Below are 10,344 nucleotides of genomic sequence, written 5' to 3'. Positions count from 1 at the left end.
TTACCTGTGTTCTCCTGTATTTCTTTGAGGGTGCTATTTATGTCTTCCTTAAGGTCTTGTATCATCATCATGATAAGTGATTTTATATCTGAATCTTGCATTTCCGTTGTGATGGTGTGTCCAGGCCAGTCTTCTATTTTAAGACCATTTTCCCTAGTCATTTCTGGGTGAGGGAGGGAGTTAGCCGGTTGTATTTTCCTCAGGCCTGTTTTGTTCAGTTCTGATTTTGGCCCCTATCAATACTGGCACGAGCTGCTGGTGTGTCCTGACAGGGAGGTCTAGTGTGAGTCCCCGGGGAAAGCTGGAGCATGTCATATGAAGGTCTGAGACATCATTGTGGTTTGGGGGCCTCGCTCTCAGGTTTAAGTTCTAGGGTTTGGTTTTGTTTTGTTTTGTTTTGTTTTTATAACATATTTGAACATTTTGACAGCTGCCAATGGAAACAGTAATATTGTGTAATAAACATGATTTAGAACATAATGCACAAAATGTAGTTTTGCTTTTGTCATATTCATAAAGTAACTTTCCTGAAGCTTTTTAAACTAAGAAGCCTGTGCCTTACAAATAACAAGATACCAGGAAAACGAATGTTCATTCCTTGGTGCATGAGGTCAAAGTACAATTTCAGAAGTTATCTTCCTAAGTTTATAATCCAGAAAATTTTCAGATTTAACCAAGGCAGGGTTTTTCACATTGGTAATTAATTGAATCAACCCTGTGAGCGTTTAAGCTGGGAGCTGCCCACTTGGTGGAGGTCTCAGAAGATGCTCGTCAGAAGGACGGGCGCTTCTATCCCAGAGAACAACAGCACTACTTCATCCTCCACTCAGCCTGATTCATCTGAGCAGGGTATCAGGGCCGGGGAGTCAGTGCTCAAGGCCCACAGAGTGTCGGTGGAAGCCATCTGCTGGGGAGTCAGTACTCAAGGCCCACAAGAGTGTCGGTGGAAGCCAACTGCTGTAGAGGAAGCCAGGTGAGGGAAGGAAGGTGGCCTTCCACCAGAGCTGCCCTGCTTGGCCAGCACAGGGCCTGTCTTAGTTAGAGTGTTACTGTGTGAACAGATACCATGACCAAGGCAAATCTTATAAAGGACAGCATTTAATTGGACTGGTTTACAGATTCAGAGATTCAGTCCATTAGGCAGAGCTGAGAGTTCTACATCTTTATCTAAAGGCTGCTAGTAGAAGACTGACTTCCAGGCAGCTAGGGTGAAGGTCTTAAGCCTACGCCCATAGTGCCATCCCTACTCCAACAAGGCCACACCTCCTAATAGTGCCACTCCCTGGGCCAAGCATATTCAAACCATCACTGGGCCAGTGCAGTGACATAATGATGGAGAGCCAGACGACAGAGAGCTAAGGAGGGGTGAGAAGGCTGTCCTGCACACATTGATGACCAGCCTCTAGTTATACTAAAGGAGGCACAGTGATGCTATGTCAGGACGCTACAGATGCTAAGCACACTGAAGTCACCCCTTCACATGCACTTCGGTAGCTATAGGAAAGCAGATAGACAGTAACTGCCATTGATGAGGGTGTGGCAAAATCTGAGCCCTGTTCTCTGCTGTCCTATTGGAATATGAAGTGATGACTCACATTCAGTTTGTACTGACTTGATCAGTCCTGGGCATATCCCAGTGGTACCTAAGAAAATTGAAAACATCACCCTGCATAAAACTGGGGGAATGCTCACAGTAGTGTGATCCATAGCAGCCAAAGAATAGAGACACCCCAATATTCATTAAATAGTGAGTGAACAAATACAATGTGGTGTATCCGTAAGGCAGGATGTTCTTCAACATGAAAAGGGACAGGATAATAAAACATGCTACAGCATGAGCTATGAGAAAAACAGACAAACGCAAATCTATGTGTCGTGTGGTTTTGTCCGGTTGTGTAAATCTATAGGCCCAGGATGCCTGTTGGGGTTTGAAGGGAAGATGATGGAGGTGATGCCAGGGCAAAGGGCCTTTCTAGATGATGTTAACATTCTAGAATTTGGTAATGGCAATGTTGCACAACTTTGATTTTGTAAGTAGACTGAAAACTGCTGAATTGTGTGTTTTTAACACTGGCAGTTGCTGCCTAGAAGCCTAGAGACAAAACAAAGCATGAATAAGCAACAGGGAGGTGAATGGAGACCAGAAGCAGACCCGGCAGCTGAGAGCAGCCAGAGTACTGCACCAGCTGGGCACACAGAGCCACAGAGCGTGGCTTCCTAGAGAACTGAGTGGTTTTGTTGTGGGGGGACTATCGAGAACCGGGTGACTCGGGAGATGACCCTGGAGGGGACACGGGAGGTAAGGCAGTGATTGGTACAGTGCAGCCTCCCAGCAGCCTTGTTCAGAATGGCTCCTGCACAGCCGACAGCTTTACAGACTGTCTTCTCATCCTCAGAAGCCTCTTTTAGGTTGTGTTTTTATCGTCCCAGACCCAAACAGAAATAAATCTTGAGGCAACTGAAAACTTAAGTACAGTTTTCGTGCGGGAACACAAACTGGCTTTCAGGGCAGATTTGGAAGCCTTTATTCTGAGCACGATTTAGGCCGGCATTCTTGGAAAGGGAGTGACCTGGTACTGTCGTCTAAATTTTTAATGCTCTCTGAGCTTATTTTACCACTTCTGGAAGTTTGTATTAAAAATTAATCCTGTATGAAAAGGCTGTTTTTTAAGGCTCTCAGATGATGAATGTCTAGGAAAGATAAGAAAGAGCAAGTGGAGTCCCTCCAGGCACACCTGAAGGATGGGGCTGTGCAGCTCCAGGGAGTGAGCCACGCCTCCTTTATCTCCCTGCGTGGACCTACAGCAGGCATCTATTGTACTGCCTCAGGAAATGAGCAGATAGAGGGAAATAGGACTTCCTAGTCTAATGGGCACAGAGCAGTGCGATCGGATGATTATTGTGATGCCGCGTTTCTTATATCTGTATATCTTAATGACTATAGCCAAATTTTTACCAACCCCAAATGTTTGTACTCCATCAGATATAATGGCTTTCTTGTCAAAAGGTAAACCCAGGAGTTTTCAAGGTGTTCAGGGAATCTTCAAAGGGTTTTATAATGTGGGATCAGTAAAGTGCTGTACAAGGACTTGAGTTCTATCCCCAGACTCATGTTAAAAACAAAACAAACAACAAACAAAAAAGCGCCTGGATGTAATGTGTGCTTTATAAACCCAGAACCAGGAAGCAGAGAAGCTGAATCTCTAGGGCTCCCTGACCAGTAGCTTAGGATATTTGATAAGCTTCAGGTACTGAGAGAACCTGGCTAAAAGGTAGATAGATCCCAGGGAACAACACACAGGTCACCCTCTGGCCACCACAAGCCCATTCCATGTGTGCCTAAACCTACACACACACAATCACAAGTACTCTCATATCTAAAAATAAAGGCTGAAATGCTGTAAATGATTAGATCATACTCTCCGGCTCAGCCCAAGGTCTCACAGGTGTCACATGGTTGACTGTCACCTCTGACTTAACCCTCATCAACTAAATGTGGTGAAACACAATAGAGATGCTGTGGGGGATGCTGGCAGTCTGAAGGAAACCTTAGTGACATTGCCAGGGCATTTTTCTCACAAACTGGTTACTAATAAACACGGGGAGACAGTCATAAATCAGGGGTTTTGTGTTGACTAAATTGTTTATAATAACTTTCCACATGAGAACAGTCCCACAATTGTAGCTAATGCAGTGTGGGCTGCTGGCAGCCTTTTCTGTAGATTTGGCACATGTAACCACACGTTTCTATTTGTAGCACTGGCTTATATCACATGTTATTTTTAGAATAACTAATTTGTCTCATAGGAATCAAAAATTGGTACTAGTTTAATTCTTTCAGGCAGTTCAGGCACATGGATGGTGTGTGTGTGTGTGTGTGTGTGTGTGTGTGTGTGTGTGTGTGTATGCTATGTTGGTAATGGATGCTGCAAACTAGACTCCAGCTTATGGGACTATGAGTACAATTACATGTATTACTATCCATGGTCTCTGTTTACTGTCACTTCCTCTCCGGCTGAGAGTGAAGTGGGGAAAAATAGTAATTAAGCCAGCAACCAAAACAAAAACTTGAAAACATGCAATGCTTGGGATGTTGTAATAGAAATTTAAGTATCTATAAACCCAGCTCATAATATCAAAGTTTGGAGCTGACTAGCAATGTGGTCCTTTCATGATAAATATTTTCGTATTTTCTTCAAATTAATAAAAACTTTTGGTTAGTGCAAAAGGAAGCCAAGTGGGGCTGGGAGGATGGCTCAGAAGATGAGCACTCACTGAGCAGGCTTGTTCTGGGCTCGCATCTCCAGTACCCTGCAAGAAGCCAGGCTAGGAGCAAGTGCTTGCAGCCCCAGTGCTGGGGGTGCAGAGACAGGAAGGTGGCTGGTGCTGGCCACCAGCACACTCCAGGTTAGTGACTAACTTCAACTCAAGGGATAGGCAAAGTATGATATTACAGGAAACCCCATGTCCTCAGTACACATGTACACATGTGCTTGTGCACACACACGATTATGTCATCAACAAAGTGCATTTTAACTGACTCTACCCTTTTGAAATCCTAGACTTCAACCTTAAACTCTAAAGCGTTGACCTTCAAAAAAAATCCTTTATGTCAACATTACCAGTCTCATGCCAGCCACTGTTCCCTTCGGCTGAGTTTCTCCAGTCTGTCAGGAAGAGGTTTGTCTTAGTTGGTTATGACTTCAGCTGAGACACTTTAACCTGCTCAGCACTTACGAGAGAAGCAGGTGTGGTGGTCTGAATAAGAGTGGCCCCTGTAGGCTTGTGTTGGATGCGTAGCCATCAGGAAGTGGCACAATCTGAGAAAGACTAGAAGGTGTGGAAGTGTCCTGCTGGGAGTGGGCTTTGAGGTTTCGAAGGCTCCTAAGAGCCCCCAGGTCTCTGTCTCTGGGGATCAACTGCTGCTCCAGCACTGTGCCTTCTCTGCCTGCTGCCATGCTCCCTGCCTTGCTGAGTGATAGTGGGTTAAACCTCTGGAACTGTGAGCAGGCCTGACTAGATGTTCTCTTTACAATAGCTGCCTTAGTTATGGAGTCTCTTCCCAGCAGTAAAACGGTGACTGAGGCAGAGGTTGGGACCAGGAGGTTGGGTGTGGCTGTGACAGTCCCCACCATGCTGTTTGATGGAGGTATATAGAAGACTGCGGACATTTGAACTAGAAAAGCAGTCAGACACTTTAAGTCAGGCTGGATTGGCCCTCCTCCTAGGGGAGCTCGGGAGACACTGCTGATAGTGATTGGAACTGGAGGGGCCAGCCTAAGAAGCTTCAGAGGGTAAGAATATTACCATTTGTGTGATGCTCTGGCAGGCAACATGGCCGGTTTTGCTCTTATCCAAAAAATCTGCCTAGGCTAAATTAAGGAGTTTTGGGCTAACGGCATTGACAGAGGAAATTTTAAGACAGCCTAGTATTGACTGTGTCGTATGATTATTGCTGATCACTCTTATGCTGATCTGTAGTGAAGAGGAGCAAGCTAGACAAAGAGAAACACACGTGTCCAGCTTGGTGAAAGGGGGCACCAGGAAGTGTAATGGCAGAGATAAATTGTTTAAAGAAAAGCCTGATGCTAAGTGGAATAAAGGAGTAGTGACCGCAGGGGAAGACCCCACCCAGCTAAGCTTCCAACCTGTGAGAAGGAATTAAAGAAAAGCTTAAGCAGTGAAGGAAACCATCAACCACAGAAAGCAGAAAGCTGCTGCAGATGTAAGGGAACAAGGGATCCTGTTCCAGCCACAGCAAGCACAGAACTTGTCAACTTCAGCTTCATGGTTCTGGGTTTAGAGTCAGGAATGCAAGAAAGGAATTGTGGAGTCTCCATCCATGCCTATGTCACTGAGGCCAGGAGTGTGTGAGGGATATACCTGCACGCAGGTCCACAGAGTGAGTTCCAGGACAGCCAGGGCTATACAGAGAAACCCTGTCTCAGGGGGAAAAAGAAGAAGAAGAAGAAGGAGAAGAAGGAGAAAGAAGTATGGTTTTGTTGGAGTTTGTATGGCTTTGCTGGAGGAAGTGTCACGAGGGGTGGGCTTTGAGCTTTCAAAAGCCTGCAATAGGCCCAGTCTCTCTCTGCTTTTGGCTCAGGATGTAGAACTCTCAGCCACTTCCCCAGCACCATGCCTGCTGACCTGTGTCATGTTCCCTGCCATGATGATAATGGACTAGGCCTCTGGAACTGTGAGCAAGCCCCCAATTAAATACTTTCCTTTATAAGAGTTGCCTTGGTCATGGTGTGTCTTCACAGCAATAGAACAGTGACTAAACTCTGAGATGGTAGCACACACCCTTAATCTCAGCACTTGGGAGGCAGAGGCAGGTGGAAGTTGGAGACCAGCCTGGTCTACAGAGTGAGCTCCAGGAAGGATGGTCAGGACTACACAGAGAACCCTGTCTTAAAAAACTAAAAACCAAACAAAAACAAAACACAAAAACAGTGAGTGAGACAGCACCTCACTTCGGATTACAGCGGCCTGGAGCCTGAGATGAGTCTGTCCACGTTTGGAGCAAACAGCAAATGGCCAAGAATAATGCTGTGGAACATCTTTAAAGTGCAGGTCTGTCCTGAGCACAGTGCCACCGCCACCTCAGCTGATTTCTTTGTCCCCTCCTCAGCCCCCATCAGCTTGTCCGCACAAATTTGTACTGCATTTCTGTTTATTGTTATCAGTTGGTGTCTCTGTATGTAGCTTTGGAGCTAACTCAGATGAGATCTCGCTTAACTCGGCTACTTAGGTCCCAAATAACGTGTAGAGCTTCTTTCCAGGCACTGCCTTGGCCAGTTTAAAAAAAAAAAAAAAAAAAAAGAGCTTGTTTGTGTTGCCCATGACTGTCTCTTTTGGAGCACGCCAGTCTCAACAGCAGGCCTGCCTGTGCCAGGCCTCTAATCTTGCCCTCTCTTGATACTGACCAGCAAATCAATACACTGCACTGTTTTTATTTAACAGGGTCTGCAGAACCATTTGAAGAAGTGTGGTGGGAAATACGATCAGATTTTGGCTTTCCGACCTACAGGATGGACACACTCTAACAGCATAACTAGCACAGCGGATATCACTCCCCAGACAAAAGGAAATATATCAATATATGGTAAAGTTCGTCAAGCTTCCTATCTCTTCAGTGATTTCTCCTTTTTATTACATCTCTTTATTATTATTATTTATAATAATAATTATTATTTTATTTATGCATGTATTTATGTGCATATACTGTGTGTAGATGTGGAGGTCAGAGGACGGCCTACAAGAGTTAGTTCTCTCCTGCTGCATAGGTCCCAGGGCTGACACTTGGTCACCGCGGTAGTAGCAAGCGTCACTGCCCACTGACCCATCTTTCTGGTCCGGAGCCTCTCCCTTGGAATGCACTTGGAATGCTTGTTTTACTTAAAAGCACTGTCAATTAACAACCAAGAAAGGCGGGCAGCAAAGAATTCTTTAACTCTGAATTCCTACCCAGTGCATTGTGAGCCAGCATAAGAGAGCTGGCAATGCTCTGGTGCTGCCTACCGCGGGCCACTGCGTGCGGCACTCAGTGACTTTACAGGAAATGATAGAGTTACTTGAAACAGGCAATGCTGTGGTTTTCTACCACAGTGGCAGGAAGCAGCAAGGTTGAGGAAGGACGAGGTGGGTTAGATGTGGTGATGGCAAGGTGGCAGCTGCAGGCTCCCTCTGGGAGGTTTACCCTCGCCCTGAGAATGTCGGGTAGAGATTTGCTGCGTGTCACCAGACCACTGACTTACCGGCGCTGAGGACTGGTTCACTCTCAGACCCTCCATTGTTCTGTGACTGTGAGAAAAGACAGTAAAGGCGTTTTCAGAATTCCTTTCATGTATGTAAAGCTGGGCATTGGGTTTTGCTTACTCCAGAGGCCCCGTTTGTCTTTCTTCCCGTTTTCCTCATATTTCCTCCAGATTTTCCTGACGTTCACAGTAGTTCTCAAGCTTGTCAACGCTGTGGCCTTCAATGTTCACACTGTGCTGACCCCAACCTAACGTTATCTTCACAGCTACATCTCTACCCTAATGCTGCTCCTGTTGGCAATCCTAATAGGAACATCTGTGTTCATCGATGCTCTAGGCCACCCCTGTGATGCTGGCAATCCTAATAGGAACATCTGTGTTCACCGATGCTCTAGGCCCTGTGACTTATTTGACTCCCAAAAAGGACAAGACCCACAGGTTGAGAACCACTGGCTTAGGGGTAGAAATTCCAACTATATGATATAACTCCCTAAAAATGCATGTGTCTAGGTCTATGCATTGAAACATAGTGGTTTGGTTTTGGTTTCTGTGTGCCTGAGTTTTATGTTATGTTACTGCTTTCATCTTTATTAGTCATAAAGACATCAAGTCATCAAGTTTTCTTGGGGGGGATGGTTATTGTTGTTTGTTTTCTCTTTTTTCTTCAAAACTGTTTCTCTGTGTAGCCCTGGCTGTCCTGAAACTTGCTCCTTAGACCAGGCTAGCCTCAAACTCAGGGATCCTCCTGCCTCTGCCTCCCAAGTGTGAGGTTAAAGAAGTGCACCACTACTGCAAGTTTTATTATTATAGCTAAAGCACCAGAGGGTTTTTTCTTTTTTAGAGTAATATTCTAGATTGCTTTTCTATCTTTTATTTTTTACTTTTATTAGTTTGGCTTTTAGAGAATAATCTCTTCCCTTTGATGTTACAGGGATTCCCTATAGTGAACACAGCAGCTACTTAGAAATGAAACGTTTTGTCCAGTGGCTGAAGCCACAGAAAATCATACCCACTGTCAATGTCGGCAGCTTTCAGTCTAGGAACACGATGGAGAAATACTTTAAAGAGTGGAGATCGGAAGCTGGATACTGATGCTGTCTCCGCCGTCAGCTGGGTTCTGTCGGGCAGGCGGCAGTAATGGATCTAAACTGACTGACCGTGTCTCAGGACTGCGTTCCTCACTCGCTTTGAGCAATGGTACAGCCAAGGTGCTGGGTGCCTCTTGGAACCGCAGTGACAGCTTTTCCCGGTCCCTTTCCTTCTTAACTTCTTCCCCTGGAGGCGACAGTCATCTGCAGCAAGCGTGAATGTCAGACAGAGAGCATTATCTATGTAATTATGAAATAAAACTTTTATATGATATATATTCTTAAATAAAATCTAATATCAAATTTGCCATAGCATATTTTGATAGGTTTCATTATTGTCTTATTTTCTTTTTAGTAGAACAACTTTATTTTCACTGCAAAACTGAATAGAGTACAGAGTCCTATATGCCTCAGGCCCCATCATAGCATCCTCTTCCAGAATGGTTCACGCATTAACATCAGTGGGTGTGTGCTGACACTGTAAAAACATAGTCTATAGTTCACACTAGGATTCAGTGGTAGTGGTGCGTATTCTATTGGCATTTACACACATATGGCACATCAATCATCAGGGTGTCATACAAAAAATTCACTACCTCAAATAGCCTTTATGTGCCTTATGTACCCTGAGTTCATGCTTTACTCCCCATGACTGACCTCTGGCACCTGGCAGTCCTTCATCTCTTTATTACCTGTTGATTTTTGTCTTTTCTCAAGTGTCATGTAGTTGGCATGACCAAGTAGGCATCATTTGCACATCAGCCTCCTTCCTGCAGTCACGTGACAGAGAGTTACTCCATGCCCTCTCCTGGGCTGCTTGACGGTTCACTCTGTGAACTGCCATGACAGAGGGTTACCCCGTGCCCTCTCCTGGGCTGCTTGACGGTTCACTCTGTGAACTGCCATGACAGAGGGTTACTCTGTGCCCTCTCCTGGGCGGCTTGATGGTTCACTCTGTGAACTGCCAAGTTCTGCTCCAGTGTTGGGACATGGCATTCTCTCCACTCACTTGCTGAAGGACATCTCAGGGCAACAAAATGGTCACTGCTGTGTCTGAAATGAACATTGTAAGCTCTTGTAAGCATCTATTTCGAGGCTTTTATATGAAAATGCTCTAAACTCCGTCAGGTAGATGTCAGAGGTTGAAGTTGTTGGGTCCTGTAGTAAAGAGTTAGATTTTTAATTTTTAAATTTTTATTTTTCTAAGGTAAGGTCTGACTGTGTATCCCTGACCAGCCTGGAACTCACCGAGCTCTGCCTGCATCTCTCCCAAGTGCTGGGGAGAAAGGCATGGAACTCACCGAGATCTGCCTGCATCTCTCCCCAGCCTGGAACTCACCGAGATCTGCCTGCATGTCTCCCAAGTGCTGGGGAGAAAGGCATCCACAGCCTTTCTTTCCTAGTATGTTTAATTTTACAAGAAACTGCCAAACTATTGAAAATGGCCAAGATGAAACTTAATTCTTTGCATGCTAATTAAAAATAAAAAGTAAAGACCT

The 10,344-nt window shown here is 45.2% G+C and overlaps 1 protein-coding gene across 3 annotated transcripts in view; it reads left to right on the top strand.

Annotated features, from left to right (window-relative positions):
• The window catches only part of Dclre1a (DNA cross-link repair 1A), a 23,868-nt gene extending 14,708 nt beyond the window's left edge, over positions 1-9,160 (top strand). For 2 of the 3 annotated variants that reach the window (XM_031390783.1, XM_031390782.1), the window contains 2 exons: positions 6,964-7,105; positions 8,689-9,160. In XM_031390783.1, the coding sequence (XP_031246643.1) occupies positions 6,964-7,105; positions 8,689-8,849 (303 nt within the window). In that variant the 3' untranslated portion in view covers positions 8,850-9,160. Of the gene's footprint in view, positions 1-6,963; positions 7,106-8,023; positions 8,196-8,688 lie in introns of all 3 variants that reach the window. The other variant, XR_004123670.1, reaches the window with a different exon arrangement.
• Positions 9,161-10,344: the final 1,184 nt, after the last annotated feature.

Source organism: Mastomys coucha, unplaced genomic scaffold (genome assembly GCF_008632895.1).
Source record: "Mastomys coucha isolate ucsf_1 unplaced genomic scaffold, UCSF_Mcou_1 pScaffold21, whole genome shotgun sequence".
NCBI classification, from domain to species: Eukaryota; Metazoa; Chordata; class Mammalia; order Rodentia; family Muridae; genus Mastomys; species Mastomys coucha.
The sequence above is the reverse complement of the archived record's forward strand: the minus strand, read 5'-3'. Positions and strand labels throughout refer to the sequence as shown.